The 22,795-nt window shown below is 33.6% G+C and overlaps 2 protein-coding genes across 2 annotated transcripts; both read right to left on the reverse strand.

Annotated features, from left to right (window-relative positions):
* Nucleotides 1–5,001: 5,001 nt before the first annotated feature.
* Nucleotides 5,002–8,524, reverse strand: LOC142547159 (carboxyl-terminal-processing peptidase 3, chloroplastic-like). The gene is given in 12 exon segments (XM_075655287.1): nt 5,002–5,389; nt 5,756–5,863; nt 5,996–6,145; nt 6,234–6,320; nt 6,505–6,624; nt 6,735–6,767; nt 6,850–6,938; nt 7,029–7,122; nt 7,124–7,195; nt 7,306–7,436; nt 7,678–7,759; nt 8,029–8,524. Coding segments are annotated over 12 exon segments (1,557 nt in total). The 5' UTR covers nt 8,371–8,524; the 3' UTR covers nt 5,002–5,140.
* Nucleotides 8,525–10,093: 1,569 nt separating this feature from the next.
* Nucleotides 10,094–12,149, reverse strand: LOC142547160 (H/ACA ribonucleoprotein complex subunit 4-like). The gene is given in 2 exon segments (XM_075655288.1): nt 10,094–11,737; nt 11,739–12,149. Coding segments are annotated over 2 exon segments (1,794 nt in total). The 5' UTR covers nt 12,081–12,149; the 3' UTR covers nt 10,094–10,285.
* Between the last annotated feature and the right edge of the window lie 10,646 nt (nt 12,150–22,795).

The raw sequence follows: 22,795 nt of genomic DNA on the forward strand, positions 1-22,795 counted from the left end.
GTCTCTGATCTTTAAAATTAATATACAACTAGTCTTCGTTATTAATTTGATGTTTAAAAATTAACAGCTTAATTTATTTTTTGGTTTTCTTTAAAAGTCTAATGATCAAAACATTAAGTTAAAAAATTCAAAGGTGATAAGTTCTGAGGTGGAAATAAGTAAAAAATTAATAGTTTTTTAATTATACTTTTACTATCATATCCATGACAAAAATTTATAATAATTTTTAAATTTTAGACAATATATTTGAAATGGTCTAATTTATTTAATAATTAACAATGTATGTACTATATAACTTTTAAAATAGCAATATAATTTTTAATACAATTAACTATAATAATAATATGGATTTCTTTCAAAACAAAGGAATATAAAGAGAATCATATGAGAGTTATAAATAAAATGGTTTAAATAAAATGTACATAAGTTACTTGGCAAAGATAATATGACCATTAGATTCAAGAACTTATATATTCAAAGCTTGTGACAAATGATAAAAAGATATTAAAATAGTGAGTCGAAAATTAAAACATGCATTGTAGCTATATATTTCACAACCATTTGCACATGATTTTGTTTTTAATTATGAATGAACAACAATTATCTTTTAATAAACAAAATATGTGAATCTGAGGCTGAAAAAACAATGAAGAGCGACCGCTGGTGCAAAGAGGTTGTACGGACAAGGAGCGGCTCCTTGCAGACTTCTAGGCAAAAGAGAACATGAACAAATCGATTTCACACAATAATGAGTGGGATTCCAAGAATGTGCAGGTTTGAGATTGTACATTTGAGGAGGGTTTAAAAGATTTGATAGATACTACTCATATCAACACGATGCTTCTTCTATTCGGAACCTCATTACATAAGAACTTAAAAGTTAAATGTGCTTGAGTTGGGCCAATTATGGGATCTGTGACCCCCTTAGAAGTTTCTCAAGGTATGTGTAAGTGATTATAAAGCACGTTATAGAAATATCACTGTTGGCAAAGTAAGAAAATTCATCAAACATGAGGTGTTACAAAAATTTTAAAAATTAATATTAATTTAATTAATTTCTTCACTTATTATAACGATCTATTTGATCGATTATATTTAAAAAAATGTATAAACATAGTAGAATTGATTATAAAATTTAATTTGACAAATATTTCATAATTTTGTTCGGTATAAGAATAATGAAATTGCCTATAAAAATTAATTCGATTATAGAATTTATTTGTTAAAAATTTGCTATGATGGAGTCATAGTTTATGAATTACTTACTCAAAATATTATTTGATAAAACTCTAAAGAGTTAACGAAAATTATAATGACTGACTATAAAAAAACATTTCTTCAATTTTATGTGTTTTAGTAATCATGTCAGATATGATCACTATTAATATATAATGTATTGTTAGCATTTATTTTATGATTCAATGAATTAATAATCATTGCCTTTTATGTTATAATTTTATTAAATCTTGTTTATTAATGAATATAATTTTCAAATCTATTTGACTTTTAAAATTTATTATTCCCGTAATATTTACGTTATTTATGGACATTAATTTACTTACCTTAAAAATTGGCAAAAAAAACTCCTATGAAGTTGTTTCATGTGTCAATTTTGTTAACTATGTCTTTTATTGGACCCGGACCATGAAAAACACTGTTGTTCACTGTGAAAATAGACTGAATCGACGCGTCTCAGATATATAAATTCATAATACATTCTCATAGAAAACCTACTCAAATTTGATAACTGTAAAATTTTGAGCAAGAATGTAAACTTCATTTTAGTTATATTTATTTTAAAATTCATTAATTAATGAAAAAAGATAAATCAAACAAAAGGTCTGTTAGGTTTTGAAACTCTAAAAATCTTAATTTTAATGATAACAAATTTTTTTATTTTTTTAAATATATTTACTCAAGTGTGAAGTTGCTAACTCAATATGAAAGCTAAAACTCGAATTTAGCCAAACTGAAAATATGACGAAATGAGGTTTTTCGATGATATCTCCCAGTTCGGTGATGCAAACAACCACCCATCGAAACTTCTGAACGGAAACTCAATTTACGATAAGCCGTATTTCACATTAGTTGGGATAGATATTATGTAGGCAAACTTATGGCAATAAGGCTCATCAGTTTGGCTAATCAGTAAGAATCAGTTGGGTATGAGCAGTTACGGTATTTTAGTCAGTCTGATCAAATCCAAATAGAATAATTCAGTATGATTTACAAAGATAAGATGATTTTCATAAGTCAAAGTCTGAATCGGAGTTTAAGATACTGATAAATGCCGATGGATAGATGAGTTCTACGCAAACTGAAATCAGCAATACTAATTTCAGTAGACCTTGTAAGTTTGGTTCAGTCTGGCAGACGAGCTAGACTTAAACAAACTGAATGACCAGTCTTGCTAAAGAGCCCAACTAAACAAAAAAGTCAAATCAGTTAGTCTCGGGAAAAATGTCCAACAAATTGGATTTGACCGTCTAATATTAGAAATTGTACAGAAACTTTCCCAACGGTCATATTCTTGTTTCAAATGTTCATATCATTGTTGAAGGCTATAAATACAACATCTTGAATATCAAATACAAGTTTTGGAAGGAGATTCAAAGTATGGACAACCTACATAAAGAAATTATATATAATGAGAGCAAGCCTAAGTGTGAGGATGCATTTGATATAAACATACAATGTAAAAATCCTCGCACACGATCATTCATACATATACATAAGAGTTGAGCTTCAAAGTTGAGTTGAGTGAGTCTTCACACAAAAACATTAAATATTGTGTTTATAGTCTTTGCATAAGAGACGTTAAAAATTATGCGGACTGTGAAGTTGCGGTCTATAATCGAGAGTGTGTTAAAAGTTTCAATTAGGTAAGAGATAAGTCCTAAGTTGAAACAAGTTTGTACAAGGAGTTGTATAAATCAAAGTCTTATAGTGGATCATTCCCAAGGGGAAGAAGAGATGACATAGGAGTTATTAATATCTGAAAATTCATAAATAAATTATTTATCGTATTTACTTATTATTGCTATTGTTTTTAAGATACACTGTTCAATAATTTTATGTGTTCTTCAATTATCAAAATATTGCAAACAAATTATTTGATAAAATGTTTCAACCAAAATGTTTTTAATCATTCAACTTGTATTAGGGGTGGGCATAGTTTGGTTAAAACCGAAATAATCGACCGAACCGAAAAATTCGGTTTAAATGGTTCGGTTTTATCGGTTTTTCGGCCGGTTATCGGTTTCAAAATTAAAGAAATTCGGTTTTTCGATTCGGTTTACGATTTTGATCCTCAGAAAACCGAAATAATCGAACCGACCATATTATATTTAACCATAAAGCTTTTTGTATAATTGGCTAATAAATGGGCCTTAGTCATATGACAAGTCCAATATTGACAACTGAAATTTCAAATTTTTATTGAAGTTCATATTGTTTAATGTATTGATATTTGAGATGCAAAATCTATGTGCAATTTGGAGTTGAAAATTGGAATTTAATGACTGTGTATCCTTTTATTGAAGAGCTACGGTTTGAAATTGTATTTCAAATTGTTATTGAAGCTTAGATTGTTAAGTCATAAGTGTATTGTAATCGTATATGTTCTAATAATCTACTATCATTTTTTCTTTTATATGTGTTGCATCCATCAAGCATCAAGTGATGTATAATTTTGTTTCTTAACAAAATATTATAAAACCATATATAACCGACCATATAACCGAACCGTATTACAAAAAAACCGGACCGAACCGTAATAAAATGGTTTGGTTTTGGACCAGATATATTCAAAACCGAAAACCGAAAAACCGAACCATTATAGAGAAAAACCGGATCGAACCGACCGACGCATACCCCTAACTTGTATATCTTTTAAATGCTTTACAAAATGTTTATTCGGTTTCTACGAAATATTAATTTGAATGTCTTCCAGCTTGGTTTGAAAATCAAACTTGATTTAATTCATCGGTGTTCAATATTTCAAGAACCGAGATATTGTAGATCAACGATTATCCATCAATCGATCCAATCATGGACATCTAAAAAATAAAGATATAGTTCACAAATCACAAAAAAAAAATAAAAAATAAAAAAAGTAATTAGTTTTGAAAATAAGGATATAGTTCTCTTTAAAAAAAATTGAGTGTAAATTTCATTATTCTTTTATTTATTTTAATTTTTATTAAAGATATAGTTTTTTTTTTAAAAAAAAAGAGAATATAAATTTTATTATAAAAAAGGCTAATTTTTTTTTTCAATTTATTTGGAATATATTAATACTCGAAAAAAAAACAAACAAAAACATATACTTATAAATATATTTAACGATGATAAAGATATACGTGTAAATTCATATAAAGAAAATCACCTTAACATGATGAACTAATCAACAATCAAAAAAAATTATTTATTTTTAAAATATTTAAAAAATCATCTTTCCAAAAAATTTGTACCCTTTAATTTTTTTTAAAAAATCATTTTTAATGATAAATTTCTTGATATTTTTAAAATATATAATTCAGGAAACAGTCAACCCACAGAATCGACCCACATATCTGACTGTTTAAAAGCAAAAAACCATAATCGGCTTGCTTATGGTCAGTTACAGTAAAGGTTCCGGACCAAAACAGTTGACCCGATTAAACGACCTGATGATGGCGGGCCAGTTCCAGTCCGGGTCCAAGTCTAACCCGAACCGTGGCCAGGTCTACTTCCAATTTGCCACAACACCCCGCTCATATTGGGGATTTTCTTAGACAAATTTTAATTTTAGTATGATTGACAATAGTTTACGGCAGTAAAAAAAATAAAAAAAAATAGATATTTTGTTTTATAGTTTGAAATCGTATGTATATAACAATCTTGCATATGCTATTAATTTGTAAATATAAGTTGCTATGGCAATTATCGTGAGAAAATAATAGGAAAACATGGCTGATTATTAGTTTTAATTTCTTGGAATTTTAGGAAGCTCAATTTGATCTCCAAGGCCAACCTGATGTCATAAATTCTCATTAAATTTTAAGATTTCCATTGTACACATACAATTTATTTTACATAATTACAATAATCAATCTGAGCAAACAATAATATGAATTCGAGTGATTGACCGAATGATGAATCAAGAAGCTGAGCCTTTGGATAGTTGAATATCATCAAGCTGATGCTGGGCTAACAGTACACAAGAATCACTTTCCAAAGATTTGGCCGAGTTTTTATGGTTGAAGTAGTCTTTGGGTGAATTGAGGATATCAGTTGAGCACTGTACGTCAGGTGCAATGCCAACCTGATCGATGTCGTGAAACGCCGGAGAAAGATACTTGGCCACCGTAATGAAAAGGGCCGATCCGTCGTGTAGCTGAGTCACACTCTGTATCAGAGATTCCGGTATAATCAGTTTCAAGGCCTTATTTATGGACAGCAAGTGAAAATGAACTTTTAGACTGAGAAAATGATAATGCAATAGCAGGATGGTTTTTGTTTTTGAAGGTTAGAAAACAATTTTCAGAAACAAAACCAAATATTTCCTTAGTTTTTGGAAGATGTCGATATCTTGAACCAGACAAATCAAGTTAAAGCTTGAATATAAAAACATAGGAATTATTTTACTCGTTTAAACCCTTGTTGTGACATATTGTGCTTTCAGAGATTTCAAGATCTGATTTTCCCATTTTTAACAGTGATTTTCCTAGCAGCCAGGCCTCATGTTGTCTGAAAATGGTAAGTTAAGCTTAACCTGAATTTTTCCTTTGCCAAAAGTTCTATGCCCAACAAGAATTGCTCTGCCATTGTCATGAAGTGCCCCTGCAAGAATCTCACTTGCACTTGCACTCTCCTCATTCACCTGTTTTTAAGTGAAGACAGGGTTTGGTTACTTCCCGAGAAAATACACCGACCTTCAACTTAGATGCATCATGCAGTCCAAGAAACAATGTATTCAGGGCAAAATCTGCAACAGCTAGAAGGGATAACTCACTAGTACAACAAGTGGATCTCGTGTCAAAGCATGGCCATTGATCATGCTGATAGGTATCATGTTTCCATCCCTATCAATAGTGTTCACCAAAATCCCTGTTCCGTCGAGCCAGATTTGAGCAACATCTAGTCCCACTTTCACCAAACCACCCTCAAAATTTCAAGGAGAATGAATCAACAACACCAATCATCATTCTTAGCCAAATAAATTCGATTTCGATGAAAAAGGGTTAACTCACTGGATTGTTACGTAGATCCAATATGTATGACTGCACGCCTTGATTCTCCATCTCATGTACTGTGTCTTCCATCTCTGCTGCAGCAGTCTGTTATATTTAAAGGTTGTGTTCATTCTTTTGAACAGCCTTTACCCTCTCCATGTTTATTTATGAAAACAACTAGTCCAGAGATGACTACTTTTTGGTTCTTCTTATTTACCACTAAAACAGATTTTATACTCAAATCTCAGGCATTTCACTTGAAAAAATCAAATTTTATTTTAGCAACTACCTGAGAGAATGTTGACAGCTTCACATATCCTGTCTTCGATAGATGCCCGTCAGGTGTTATGTGAGAGAGGATGGCACTAGAGATAGGTGAAAGCTTGATATCTTCGCGGGGCAATTTAATCTATGTAAAAACTCATCATTAGCATTGAGCAAAAAACTTTATCTTGTGTAAAATTTATTGCATCTAGGAGTGAATTCAAAACGCAACAAGTGTTGGATTTGGTCGTATACCTCTTTGACACAAGCACTCCCCATATCATTAATCTGATAAATGGTAGAATAATTAAGGAATATGCACACCATGATGTTGATAATCTGAATCAAGTAAAAGGAAAAAAATGCTCACACTGTTAAGTTTTATGGTAACAGTAGTTCCGACACGTCCTCTGAGTTTTTGAGCAGCTGCTTCACTAGCCACTCCATCGAGTCGTTCACCTGGAGCCCCTCAAAAACAATCAATAGCCTTTCAGAGCACTGATATTTCATCTGATAGTTTGACTGAGAGTTAATCCTTGAAAAAGGTACCATTTATCTCGACTAATTCATCTCCTTCATGTATCCCAGCACGTGCTGCTGGGCTATTCTCTACGCACGATAGCACAACCAAATGCCCAGTCCTCAGGTTCAGAGCTGATAAATAAACCAACACCTTGTAAATTTCCATCACTTCCTATTCTAAAACTTCGATATTCCTGCATATAATATTTAGCAGTGATTAGAACAAATCCTTCACAGAATTGATTATATGAAAACCGAGAGAGTTTGACCCCAGCATGATTTTTGGGAGTTTCAGGATTATTACCTTAGGGCTGACTATTCGCGTAAAAGGATCTCCAAGAGTTGAAAGCATTCCCTTGACCTTGCCATATGCCGCTTCTTCTGATCTCAGTGGATACATTTCAACCATTGTTTGCTGCAGTTGCAAGTCCCAATCTGTATATATATGACCTTTTTTATAATTTGAAATGCTACTAAAAAGGATTCTTCTAAATCATCTGCTTCCAGACTCAACAGAAAACTGAAATATTTAAACGATGTAAATAAAAAATTTCTTGACTGCTTAAAGCTCTTTTTAAATGGTTGCAACAAACAATGGAGTCAATTCTTAATTCAAGATTGTAAAAACTTAACCTTCTGTACAAACAAAACAAAATAAAAAGCTTGTTATTGTCACCTTGATGGTTGAAAGTAGGATCGATGAAGGTCTCCCTGATCAATCCCCAAGCCTCCACCAGGGTTCTTTGGACTGTATTCACCTGCTATAACAACCTCAGTCAAGTATCCAACAAGAGAATAAACTATTTCAAAAGAAATGTTGTGGTTCCACTTCCACTTCCCCATGTCACTGCACTAAAAATATAATAAAATAAAACGTTTCTATTGCCATGCGCTCCAATCAGCGAACATATTTTGTAACATGTTTTGCTCAAATAAACATTGAGTCACCCCTTGATACACAAATGAATTTCACAAAATTAAGCTGTCAGTACGAATAAGATGCTGAAAAGTTCAAGAACTTGATCACCTCACGCGTGTGAGAAACAGGAAAAGCAACAGTCAGAGATTCGGCAAAAGAAGGCGAATCACAGCACAGGGAGACTGCAGCAGCAAATCCAAGAGCACCTCTCCCAACCCTTCTAACCAAGTCTTCGTTTAAACCTAAAACACAGCTATTCTTGGACTTTGCACTAGAATTCTTCTGTTCCAAACAACGAACAATCTTTATTCTACATTTCTGGGTCCTACTACAGTTACCCGGTTTCCAAGAACAAATAACTTTTGATGCGTGTTTTCTGTGAAATTCACAAAATGGAGAGAGAACGGACGGGCTAGGATCAAGATTTGAGCGAAGAACTTCCATGTTCATAAGGGAAATTACTTTTTCCTGCCTTTAGAGAATCAAAACGTCGAAATATAAGGCCGGTGGCATCGTTAGTTTCTGGAGTGGGATCCACAAGAATCTCTCAGCCTTGCGGTGGCTAAGCCTGTTGCGTGTACTAACAGAGTATCTTCGTGGAAACAGCTCGTAGAATCAAGACATGTGCATAATTTGTGGCCAAAGGAATTTTAGAAATTGATGAAAATTATAGGACAAAATATAGTACACAAGAAGTGAGCCTTGTTTGAAATTCGAAGATTCAAACAAAAATACAAGTCCAAGTCCAAAAAAAAAAATGAAAGTAAATTGAGTAGAAATATAAATTATAAAGAGTAGATTTTTATCCATTAATATACTTTTAAATAAAATTCCTTCGTGTGCCGCAAAATTGAAACTACGTAACGTAGAAGGATTTTCTTTTTCATCTTTGTTTTTTTTATACCATCTTTATCGTTTGCACAAAAAAATCAAGTATATTATTTTTCGGTGTTTTGAAAGGACAAAAAAATTGCTACATGGTTCGTGATATTGGTGAATATGATATATATTGGATTATATTTCTGAAAATGAATAATTTTTACTGTATGTATAATTTCATATAATAAATTTTTGGATCAACGTATATATTTAGTTATCTCGTGGTATCTTCAAATTTGATGTGTCAAATCGAAATATACAATATAATAAAAGAACAGCTCGACTAATTTATACTAAAGTCTCACCTAGCTTGCTAGAAAATATTCCATTTTGTGGCTAATTAAGATTTGCATTAACGGTCCATGCATACCTCAAGAACTCAACCGGATGGAATATCTGATTTAAGTGCATTCATAGGCTTGATTGCAGATCAATTCGGAAATTGATCTTTCAAATAACCGAAACAAAAACTTCATTTCCCACAATATATTCCAGCTGTTTGCGAGCTGAACCAAACTTTCCCTCGCACCCCCCCCCGGTGTGTTTCAAGTACTAGGCTTTAGATATGACACCAGTCAGACAGGATAGGAAGAAGTAGCCGCAATCTGGTGACAACGGAAAGTATAGTCCAAAACACTGACACAGACTGGCGTTGCAACATGGTTGTCCAAGAAAATAGCTTACTTAGTGTGTCAAAGCCCGATTGAACCACCAACAGAAAGCGTTGAGACCATGACATCTTAGCACTGAATCAAACATCCACAAAAATCTTGTTGGAAGGAGCTCAAGAGTGGTTTTATGAACTATTAGTACATCCATCAGTGAATGGTTTGACACACAAAAAGTTGAAAACCACGAAAGCATGAGTTGATCAGGAGAATAGATCTAATGTAGCAAGCATGAGATCGGATGACTGAAAGGTGGAAGCAACGGTGGCACAATTTAATGCATATACTTAAAAATTTGATGATATGGAGTCATGGTTAATACACTAACCAAAAATTATCAATGTATTTTGGTTTAATCAAGATATGTGTGTGTTCCACATGATGACTCGAGAGAGAAAGAAACATCATTCTTACCCTCGAACAAATGTTCAGTTTTGTATTACAGACACATATTAACCTTCGATCTGTAGCAGCACCTGGTATATCCGAGCACAACCGCTTTACGTTGGCATAAGCACAAATGTTCCAAGAATTTTAAAAAAACAAGCTACTATCCTCGTTGATGAAAACACCCAGATAATGAAGTACCGGATCTTGCAAAACATTAAAAAAGAAAAAAAAACTAGTGAAAAAAACAACATTTTACAAGGACCCAGGCTACTATCGAAAGCTGAAGGCAGAGAGGCAGGCGGCCTGAATATTTGTGTGTCAAATAGGACATCGAAATTTGGAAGGATACATTCTTATGCAAATGATAAATATTACAGGGCACAACGCAGTGGTTCTCCAAGCTAAAGCACGGACCTAAATCCTCAAGTCTACTCCTCTTCAGCATCCTCGTGCTTCTTTTTCTTATTCTCCTTTTTCTTCGCGCTTTTACTTGTTTCATCATCATTTTCAGCTAAACCAGTGCCACCATTTTCTACATCCTTGTCCTTCTTTTTCTTCTTTCTCTCAAATTTCTCTTCATCTGATGCACCAGGTTCATCCTTCTTGTTTTTATCCTTCGATTTCTCAACATCAGGAGTTACATCTACACCTGCACCATCTTTCTTCTTTTTCTTTTTCTTCTCCTTCCTCTCTACTTGCACCTCTACATTTTCAACCTTAGCCACCTTCAATCCAGTTTTTTCCGTCACCTGCTGAACCTCTTCTGCTTCTACCTTGGCTTTCTTAAGAACAACCTCAGGTGCAACACTACCATCAACCTCTTCTAGCTTGCGCTTCAGCCCATCCTCTTTGCCATCTTCTTTATCCTTGTGTTTCTTCTTCTTCTCTGCAACTACCACAACACCACTCCCCACATTCAGTACATTTGGAGGCTGTGGCTCTGCAGCTGCCGCAAGACTGGCAACCACAGAATCTCCTCCACTAGGCAAAACAACATTCCTTAACCACTCTTCTGGTGTTTTCTCATTTGGCTTCCCATGCTTATCTAACTTCCCCTCAGCAACAAGCTTCTTTTTCATTGATGCCCTGGGACCCAATCCCCATTTTCTGGGATATGTATCCCTATCCATCACCACCCTCTTAATCTTAGCCACCGTCCCGTGATCACAAGTAGCCATGACCGCTGTCGTCATCTCTGCAATCCCCAGTGCAATTGCCTCACCCTTTGTTGTCATCAACACCAACTCCTCGCCAACCTCAATATCATTTTCAAACCTTAACAATCCTGGAATCATTAACTTTGCTCCATAACAAATGGCATTCACAGCTGAATCTTTCACCACAATCCTCTTATAGCTAGTCAGAACCACCTCCAAAGGCATAATGACCCTCCTCAAATAGCTTTCATCCCTATAGTTATCATACACCCATTGCCCATCCATCACATCATGCATCGTTACCATATTATCCTTTTCTCCCAGAATCCCAGATCTCACCCTCCTCAACTCCTGCATATGTGCTCCCACACCTAACAAAAGGCCTAAATGAACACACATTGTCCTCACGTATGTCCCCGCCTCACAAGAAATCCAGAAAACAACCAAGTGCCGATCCGCATCATACTCAAGCAACTTACTTTCATAGATAGTTCTAATTCTGAGCTGCCTTTTCACAGCAGAAATCAAAGGGGGTCTCTGAAAAACCGCACCTGTGAGAGTCTCGAGGGCTCGAGCCACTTTAGCAACCTCAGGCACCTTTGAATGCAACCTGGCAATACAGACATACTCCTTCCCAGCACCCTGCTGCGATTTCACCAAGCGCGTCGCCCTGTCAATGCAAACAATCAAATTACCAGTAACTTTCGGGTCTAGGGTACCTGAAGTGCCCAGTTTTCTCGACCCGTAAAATGCGCTTGATCCATGCAACCACTTCATGAGAAGATGGGTTGGCGGGTTTGTCCAGATTAATAATACCATACTTGATGTACTCAGGTAAAGGACGTTTCAAAGGGGAGTAACCGGATGGAAGAGGAGTGTAGTGTCCGGTTCTTACATTCAATTTATCGTAGTTTTTTAGCAGAATCGGCCATTGAGAGGTGTCTATGGTGGGAGTGTAGCTCTGAGGCTTTATCAGGAAATCAACGGCGTCGGTTTCTTCATCTTCTTTGGACTTGTTTTTCTTTTTCTTAGCCTTTTCAGAGTGAGAAAGCTGAACGTCAGCCATGGCTTCGCGGAAAATGAGAGAGAGTGGGAGGAGTGCACAGAATTTTGTCTAGGGCTTAGGGTTTCGATCACAATATGGTCGTGTTTATTGTATGGGCCGCAAACGTAGGAGTTTAGGCCCATAAAAGAAAACTGATACAATAGGACTAGAATATGGGAGTACACACAAAAACAATGGTTCCTAGTATCATGACGAGGACCAAAACATCGTGTTTCGATTATTTTATAGTTTAAATTGCGATATATTTTATTGTTTGACGAAACATTTGGTAAAACGATAAAAAAATTTGTCCTACAATTCACATCGTATATTAGATCACATAATTGATACATACGTTGGTTTCAGACGCGGCAACTTGAGATATAAATATGAAAATAAAAAATAAAATTGGACATCGAGATTTACATGGAAAACTCCTAAAAATTATTAGAGTAAAAATTACGGACGAGATGAAAATAATTCGACAATAATATTTTATGAGCAGTTCTTTTGTGAGACGGTCTCACGAGTCTTTATCTGTGAGACGGGTCAACCCTCTCGATATTCACAATAAAAAGTAATACTCTTGGTATAAAAGGTAATATTTTTTCATGGATGACCCAAATAAGATATCTGTCTTACAAAATACGACCCGTGAGACCGTCTCACACAAGTTTTTGCCATATTTTATTATGTAAAACCATTTACTGTATTTTCAAAGAGAAAACACTGTCTTAATAAATGAGAACTAACACCTCATAAATATTATAGAACAAAACACTTAAATAAGAATGTTATTAGATGGGAGAAGAATTAAGAATGAGATACTTTGAAATGCCAAATGATGGACTTTGAGTAGCTTTATGAAACTCGATGGCTCACCATCCTCTGTTAATAGACAATATGTAATATTGCTTTTAGTGACATAATACAAAAATCAACCTGGCGGTCTTCTATTAGAGTTGACTGCATCACATTGGAAACCTCATACTCAATATGTCCTTGTTCATCGTACTCTTGTACCGCTTCACAAGAAATTTGATATTCGTCTTTCTTATTTTCCACTTGAATTATAGTAGTTTTTGAATTCAGTGTTCCTTTGTCTCACTTTGCTTTATCTTCCTCGAAGATAACATCCATGCTGGTGATAAGCTTATGTATAGTAGAATTCCACAAGCGAAACCCCTTTACTCCATCAACATAGCCCAAGAAGATACACTTTTCTGCATTTTGAATTCAACTTCGATATTTCTTGATCATTTTACAAACTGTACACATGGCTTCCAAATGTATGCAAATGAAAATAGTCATTGAAAAGAGAATGATTGTTAATATAACAAGCATTTTTGGCTGCTTCTACCCAAAATGACTTGGCTAGACCATCAGTTCTTAGCATGGCTCTAGTTCTGTCCAACAAGGTCATGTTCATCCGCTCTTCCACTTCTTTCTGTTGAGGTGTGTAAGCTATGATGAACTATCGTTTGATGTCCTCGTTTTGACAAAATACATCAAATGTGTCACAGGTATATTCTTCACCATTGTCATTCCCCAAACACTTGATTTGCTTTTTAGAATCAAGTTCAACCCGTGCTTTGAAATCATTAATCTGGAAAACATTTTATTTCTTCTTAATTGGATACACCCACATCTCCAAAGAAATCGTTAATGTACGAGACAAAATATCTCGCTCCTCCTAGAGATATAACCAGTGCTAGCCAAACATTCGAATGATCAGCTGCAATATGTTTTTTCTTTTGGCAGTAGAAGTTCCAAATTTTAATATGTATTTCTTACTTGTAACACAATGCTCACAAAAAGATAGTGAAACTTTTGTAATCCCCGGCAGCAGCTTCCGTTCTGAGAGAATTTTCAACTCTTATTCTGATATATTCTAAGCTTTTTATGCTCTTTGTGTGTTTTTCGCAAAAGTACATACATATTTGCAACAACATTTTTCGTCCTTCATAACCACAAGCACGCGCCCTTCACAATTTTCATGAACTCATTCTCGATATGGGTTTTGCACCCGATATCATCCAATTGCCCCAAAGACAAAAGATTCTTCGTCAGCCCTTCACATGTTGCACCTCATGTATGGTATGAATGGTGCCATCAAAATTTTTTATTTTGATAGTATCGACTAATAGCGATTTCCAAGGCATAATCATTTCTCATTAATACATATCCTTCTGAGACTGATTCATATTGATCGAACTATTTTTTCCTAGACTTCATGTGCCATGTCGTTCTTGAATCTATAATTCCATTTGTCAAAAAAAATTTGTCTACCTTCTACAACTGTTGTTACTTCGCTGAATAATATTTCACCACCATCTGAAGTACTAACCATACTTCCTTGAGAACCCTTTTCGATAATCGTACATTCTTTCTTGAAGTGTCATTTTTACCGCCTCATTTAAAACAGTAAATATTTTCTTCTATTTTTTACTTTGATCTACCTCGTATCTGGCTCTCATTCGAAGTCACGGTCTATAAATCTTCTCCTATCATCAGTAAAGCCTCTGTCTGCTTTGAAGTTACCAACATAACTTTCTTATTCTTTCTTATCTGAAAACCGCTATTAATACATCTTCGAAGTTTAAAAGTATGTGAGGATATTGTTGGTTAAATTGATGATAAGTTGTTCTTATGAATCTGGTAGATTTTGAAGTAGAAATTTTGCACGTCTTTTTTCTTATATTTTATGCCTCATATAGATGAGTTGGACAAATAGATTATTTAGACTGTTGATATGATCGGTCATTGATAAGGATTCTAGCATCCGAAAAGTATAAAATCTTTCTTTTACGGAAAATCTTATTAGTGTAGTGAGTTGACTTCGTACATCTTTATCAGAGTATCACAAATAATTTGTCATCTTTATCTCATATATACTTCGCAGTCATTCATCTGCTATAGTCAAGTGTAAATTGACAACAATATTGTCATCCATCTCATTCTACTTTTCATCGTCCGTCATTTCTCTCGGACAAAATAATCTCACCTCAATAAAAAAAAAATCTCAAAAAAATCTTTTTTGGTGTGAAATATCAGTTTAGGCTGCAACCACATAACATACTCAAAATTTAAAAAAAATTAAACCAAGGTCGTGATACCACTTGTTAGTCCCTGATGTGTTTTCATGTAAAACCAATAAAAATTATTTGCGTAAAAATTATGGACAAAATGAAAAATATTCTAATATAATATTTTATGATATACAACCACTCACTGTATTTTTAAAAAGAACACACTATCTTAATACATGAGAACTAACACATCACAAATACTATAAAATAACACTTAAATAAGAATGTTATGAGATGGGAGAATAATTGAGAATGAGATATTTTGAAATGCCAAATGATGCATCTATCATTCCAGCGTGACACAATTTCAAAGGTGATGCCTAACAAAATAATATAAAATGTGTTTTTTTTATTATTTTTTTTAACAATGCTCACACCACGCACCTCATTTAATTCAATCATTCACCTTTGCCGACAACATATTTTTACTATTTTATAATAGTTGAATAACAACATCTTCGGTATGAAAATAAAATTTAAAAATGAAATCCAAATTATCAACTCTCATCTTCATTTTGAGCCAAGAATAAGTTGCATAAAGCAAATATGTATATGAAATTTAAATTTTTCTTGAAATTAATGTTAAATGAGATTTAAAAAAAAATAGTGGAGAAAAAATATTGAATAAGTACGCAAGCCTCTACACAAAACCTTCATGATACTTTGTCCCCATTTCTTGCTTTTCTCTCCTTTGTTTCCTTAATTAGGATAAAAATCAGAAAGATGAGAAGGGTGAGGGGAGGCATCGGAAGCGGGGAGAAACTTTTCAATTCAACGAAATGGAACTAAATTAGGATTTCAAAAAATCGCCAGCACAAAGAAAAATATAACAAATTGAAAAACTGGATTGAGTGGGGAATTAACTTTTGAGAACTTGGTGGAGATAATAATACAAAAAAACTCCTATAAGACGATCTCACTAGTCAATTTTATGAGACCAATATTTTATTTTGGCCGTTCATGAAAAAATATTATAGCTCATGAAATAAATTCTTCGTATCAAATATCATGTGGGAAAGAAAATAAAAAAATTGGTGTGATTTTTTTAAGGGAAAATTTGCGATTTTAATTTTGTAACTTGTCATATTTAATCCTGTAACTTTTAAATATTTGGTTTTTATCCATTAATTTGGATTTTTTTTTTTGTTTTGGCCTTATTTTACCAAAAGCCGTTAACTCCTTCAAATATTATGTTTTATCTGACACAGATGTTCTTCTATATAATTCATCTAACGAGAATAAAAACATTTTACACACATCAAAATAAATCTAATAAAAACAAATGGGAAAAATAAATTGAAACGACACTGAATACTTCAAAATAGAAGATAAAAACTTTTTGTTTCCTTTTACTTTTGTTTAGATAGATATTAATGTGTATAATATATGTTTTATTCTTGCTATATGAGCTATGTAGGAGAATCGCGATTCCAAATAAATAATATTTGATATATTTAGTGGTTTCGGGTGAAAAATGATTAAAACAAAAAAATACAAGTTATTATATGAAAATCAAATATTGACAAGTTACAAAACTAAAAACAGACCAATTTACATAATTAAAAACACATTTTTTTCTTGGATGAATAAATTAAATTTCCACACCCAAATTGGCTCATTATATATCATTATAAACTAAAATAATTATAACACGAGCTTATATTTATTTTCTTTTTAAATAAAAGAAGTCGATTGATCGAGTCGTAATATTATTTCATGAGTAACCAAAGTCAAATTATTTTTCAAAGGTTAATTTCAATTTCAGCGTCCATTAGAATGAATGCCCAACATTCGCATAACACTGGTGTTGGGTGCAATAATTGTCCCTGCTTGGTAGAACGATCGAACCATGGTGCTTGAGCTGCTGTGCAGTTTAAAATATTTGAGTTGCACCATTACCACTAGCTATAGCTTTTGGTAAAGCGGTAAGCATTCGGTCCTACAATTGGTATCAGAGCCAAGGTCATGGGTTCAATTCTCATTGATTGCAAGGAGTGCAATTATTTGGATGGAGATTGTTGGGCGCAATAATAGTTCATGCTTGGTAGAGCGATCGAACCATGGTGCTTGAGCTGCTGTGCGGTTTAAAAGATTTGAGTTGCGTCATTACCACTAACTATAGCTTTTGGTAAAGCGGTAAGCACTCGGTCCTACAACTGGTAAAGGAGAAGGATCAGCAGCTTGAGTAAACATCTTACACTCTTGACCCAAACTTTTTTCATGGACCCAATATAAACAAAAAAACATTTTGTATTCTTAAAATTTATAATATAGTAGTGTAATTGGACAAATGTAAAAATTTATTCTTTGACTCATAGGGATTGTTATGATATTAATGAGGATGATTTAATTTCGTAGTTGACATTCTTAAAGTTTCCATTACCAATAGAAACAAAATAGACAATTGATGTGGTGGATTACTTGAAGAGAATAGATAGATATTTCCCAAATGCTTACATTACTTATAAAATTTTGTTGACTTGTCCTGATTACAGTATTAAGTGCAAAATGAAGTTTTTCAAAGTTAAAACTCTTCAAAACTTTTATCCGATCAACTATGTCACAAGAAAATATTGAATAGACTGCTATATCGCCAATTTAAAAAGAAAATAATGAACAATTTGATTAGTATTTTTGGTTCTAAAACTGCAAAACCGATTGTTTTTTGATTTTTTGCACCAAACCTTCATGTGAAATATTGAAAATGCAAATTTTTTTCCTAGGAATAATTAAATAAGCGTATCAAACCTTAATTTTTTTAATAAAAGTTTCACGGACACCCCTGACCTGCAACAACAAGAAATCTGGCAAACTGATGTATTTTAATGATACTTCATATCATTTTATGTTCATATTTTAAAGGTTACAATATATTTTTATTTAAAAATATATATGATAAATACTTCCAAGCCTTTGTTAGACAAAATAGATTTTGCTGATGTAACTTAATTTGATATAAATTTAAGAATTAAAAGTGAAAGAAAACGTGACTCATTAAGAATTAAAAGTAAAATAAAACGTGACTTTTTAAAGACATAAATTTATCTCTTTAATTATTATTTTTTTATAAGATTTTACATAGAAATTTTGCATTTATAAAATATTGAGTTTCTTGAACTCTATATTTGATTTTTATTATTTGGAAGAATTTTTTTTCTAATAAACATTATTTTTCTTATTTTGTAGGAATCAATTAAAGCCTATCAATATCAACATAAGTCTATATATAATAATAAATAATTGATACAAAAGAGATGCGTCGGTCGAAGGTGCTAGAGAAACAAGACAAGCAATACACGAGAGAATTTTCAGAAGAACTCGCAAAGACGAAGTATCGTAATTATAATGTGTTGTCGTTGAATCTTGGAGACATCTGAAAACAACACTTGTGAAAGTATTCATTGAAGATTCCATTTTGTTGCTTCCATTTTCGGCACATCGTTTTGCATTCATTGGTTTTGTTTTAAGTCCGGTTATTTGTTTTAAAATGCAATTTCTTTTCTCAATTTGGTGAGGAAATTATTTTCCATTGAATTTACATTTTCTAGTGATTATTTTGCCCTACGGCATGCGCAATTATGTATACTTATGCATAATTATTTATGAGTTATTTTAATTAAGTTAATTGTTTGTATGTTTATTATTCCGATGCATGTTATCATAAGGTGTTAAAACATTTAAGATAACATATATATCTAATACATACAATCTTTATTGTTCATGTTAAACAAAATATTTTCAATTGGCAGCAGAGCCATCACTTGGCTTTACTAAGTGATATTCTGTTTATTTTTGTTTAACAGATACAAATTAATGGACGTGTCACTTACAAACATTGTACTACGACCATCTTCTGTCTTGGATGGATCCTACTACAGTCTATGCAAGGTCAAGAATCAGAATATATATTAAGTCCATAGATAAGAGATCATGGCAATGAGTTGTGGGTTGGACTCCACAGAAAAGAGCAGACGAAGATGGTGATAGTTTGCCAAAGCCAAAAAGTGAATGGATAGCTGATGAAGTCCAAGTTTCGAATCACAATTGAAAGACTTTAAATATCATCTTCACATCACTCGATCTATTCAGTTTGATTACTAAATGCGTTTCTACAAAGGATTCATGAGAAATATTTCAAAAATATTGTGAAGGATCTGAAAGTACGCGAATGACAAAGTTGAAAATGCTAGCATCAAAATTCGAAATTTTGAGGATGGAAAAGACTGAAACAATCATAGAATATGATCGCCGCATGAGAGAGACAGATAGCCAATGAAGCATTCAACCTTAGGTAATACAATTTCAAATGAACGATTGGTTATCAATTCATGAACGCCTCAATATCAAAATTTGTGCAATTGATGAAGCACGAGACACATCTCAACTCTCTCTGGAAGACTTGGTCAGTTATTTTCATAATTTCGAGATGAACATAGACTTACAAAAGAATTTTAAAGCTAAGACTATTACTTTCCAGGTGTCTATTGATTCTTCCAATGATCTTCTTCAATTAACACAGAAAGCCAATGAGTCGGACCTCTGTGAAGACTCTATCTCATTAATCACGAAGAAGTTTGGAAATTATATAAAAACAATTAGAGGTAAAAAAGAAAACTTGACAACAATTTATGTTTCCAAGTCACACTGCTCCTGAAAAATTTCAAAGACGTCTACCCACTAGAGGAGAGTCTTGACTAAGGATTGAAGGCAAGAATCAAATTGATTCTAAGAAGTTTTATTCTGTGCAATGTAAAGAGTGAAAAATGTTTGGATATTATGCAAATGAATGTGTCAATATACTTCACGAAAATAAAGGATTGAATGTCTCCTTGAGTGATGAGGAATCTGATGAAGAGCAATGATCCAACGAAGGAGAAAACCACACTTCCTTGACTACATCTTTGGAGGTAAAATATTTGTTACGGGTTAATCCACTATTTGTTGCCTCCGGTACTGTAAGACCTGGTTGGAACATCTGATAAGTGTAAGAATTGCACTTAATTTATATGAGAATTCATTTGAATTATGTTAGTTTCGGACAGAATTATGCTTGGTATTTGTTGTTTTCGTGTCGTGCAGAAGATGAACAACTATTGGATGATTGATGTCGATTAGAGGGGTTTTTTGATTGTGTAATGTTGATAGACTAGCACTGCAACTCCAAGGAGGAAGCGCCACAACTGCTAAGGCTTCAACATCTCTCCAAAATCAGCCTTGATGATACAAATGTTGGGGATTCGAATATTCAAGAAACTTTGGAGGAAGATGAAAAGGAAGTCACTCTCTAGAGTATATAAATATTATATAAAGAGTTTTATGTTGACTGGATCAAGAATTATACAATGAACACCATTCTCTCAAAAGAAAATATTGAGCTAAAGGGTTTTGTGGCCAAACTTGAATTAATTCTAAGAAAGAAGGATTTGAAATTGTACAAGATCAAGGGCGAACTTGAAATAGTAACTCAATTCTTTACTAAGTTTAACATAAGCACAATCAAGCTTGATTCCATACTGATGATGGGAAAGAATACCAAGGTTGGGCTAGGTTTCAACAATAGTGTGTTTGAAGTTGGCGAATCATCTAAACCTACTATATTTGTGAAGAAATTAGTGATACTTCAGGAACAACTTTAGTTGATCCTCCGGCTAATAATTTTCCATCAAAGAAGCAAGTTGTTGCTAAAAGCCGAAGCAAAAGAAACGTCATTTTGTGTGTCACTACTGTTTCAAACCTAGTCATATCAAGCTCTATTGTTTCAAGCTTAGGGAAGACTACATGTATGTGAAAGCAAATTGAATGTTGCCCAAAGTGTCGCACAACACCTCCAACAAACGACCTACAGTGAAGAAAATTTGGGTACCAAAAGACAAAATTCAATGTCATGTTGTTTATACATCATTAAAAATTAACATTACAGGTCACTGGTACTTTGATAGCGGGAGATCACACCACATGACATGTTCAAGAGAAAATCTCACGGACCATGTTGAACAAAAAAGTGACAGAGTGACCTATGGAGTGAAGCAAAAGGAAGGATTGTTAGAAACTAAACATTGAAGGACTGCCCAAGCTTCAAAATGTGCTACAAATCGAGGGACTAAACATAAAATTTGATAAGCAATAGTCAATTATGTGACGATGACTTGCAAGTTATATTTGATAAAAATTTATGTGAAGTTTTTGACAAGGCAAACACGTATGTCATTGAAATACAAGATCAGAAGATAATTGCAATTAATTAGGAAGAGAATTTTACTCATGAACATACAAAAGTAAGTGAACTTTATTTAAGGCATCAAAAGTAGGGGCATGCGAACTTCAAGACTTTAAAAAACCTCAGTAAGTATGATGGTGTACGTGATATGCCCAATTTATCCTTAGGAGTACCATATGTATGTGGAGCTTGTGAAAAAAGTAAGCGAACTCGAATGTCACACCCTTTGTTACAACATTTTGACACAACTTGTTGCCTTGAATTACTTCATATGGATCTTATGAATCCAATGGAAGTGGAAAGTTGTGAAGGTAAGAAGTAATCTTTTATTTGTGTCAATGATTTTTCAAGATTCGCTTGGATAAGTTTTCTTAGAGAAAAATTAGACATGTTCATTGTCTTTAAAAGGCTACTTACAAATATTAATAACCTACATAACTTTAAAGTAGGGAAAATCAGAACAGACCATAGTTAGGAGTTCGAGAACTCTCTATTTTCATCCTTTTGTGACAACAAGGTATAAATCATGAGTTTTCTGGCCCGAAGACTCCCCAACATAATGGCATTACAGAACGAAAGAATCGAACCTTACAAGAAATGACTAGGGTGATGCTGAGCTCAGAGTATATCACGAAGTTGTTTTGGTATGAAGTCCTAAACACGACATGTCATATATCAAACTATGTATATTTGAGGAATGGATCTACTATGACATCCTATGAGATAATCATGTCAAATATTAAATAATTTCATGTCTTTAATTGTATATGCAATGTTTTAAATGATAGAGATCACTTAGCTAAATTTGGAAAAATGCCCACTTTTTTGTTGTGAACCAGGTGTTTCCTCCACCGCCTCATGTTCGTCGATCAAAACGCCAAGCGGGATACAATCCTAGCTGTACTTCTTCGAAACAATTTCGCCACAAGGGCGAATCATCTGCTAGACCGTTGTTGGCTAACCCAGAGTACACCTCTGGTGTTGATTAATAGGACGCTGATTATAAAATTTGTGGCTAGGGAAAGACTACTCAAGCCCCCGCAAGCAGCTCCACCTATGAAGGAGAAGAAAATCTCTCATCCACTGAAGAAAAAGAAGTTCCCAAGGAATCGAGTTTCTCTGACAAGAAGGATGTTTCCCTAGCTCAATTTTTGGTCAATTTGGAAGAGAAAAAGGCTTTGCATCTTTCCCACTGTTGAAAAATATGAAGATGAACCTATTGCTGAAATGCAATAGGAATTTGTCATGCCTGACCAGTCTGATAGCTCCTCTTCCACTTCTGATGATGAGGAAATTGTTACTGATGATAACATTGCTGCTGAGAAAGAGGATGTTGAGAGAAACATTGTCGGCATAGAAGACAACATCAACGACGAAGATTATGATCTTGCCTCGCATTCTCTCACAAGTTCTACTTAGAGAAGTCTGTA

This window comes from Primulina tabacum, chromosome 5, assembly GCF_025594145.1.
Source record: "Primulina tabacum isolate GXHZ01 chromosome 5, ASM2559414v2, whole genome shotgun sequence".
NCBI lineage: Eukaryota > Viridiplantae > Streptophyta > Magnoliopsida > Lamiales > Gesneriaceae > Primulina > Primulina tabacum.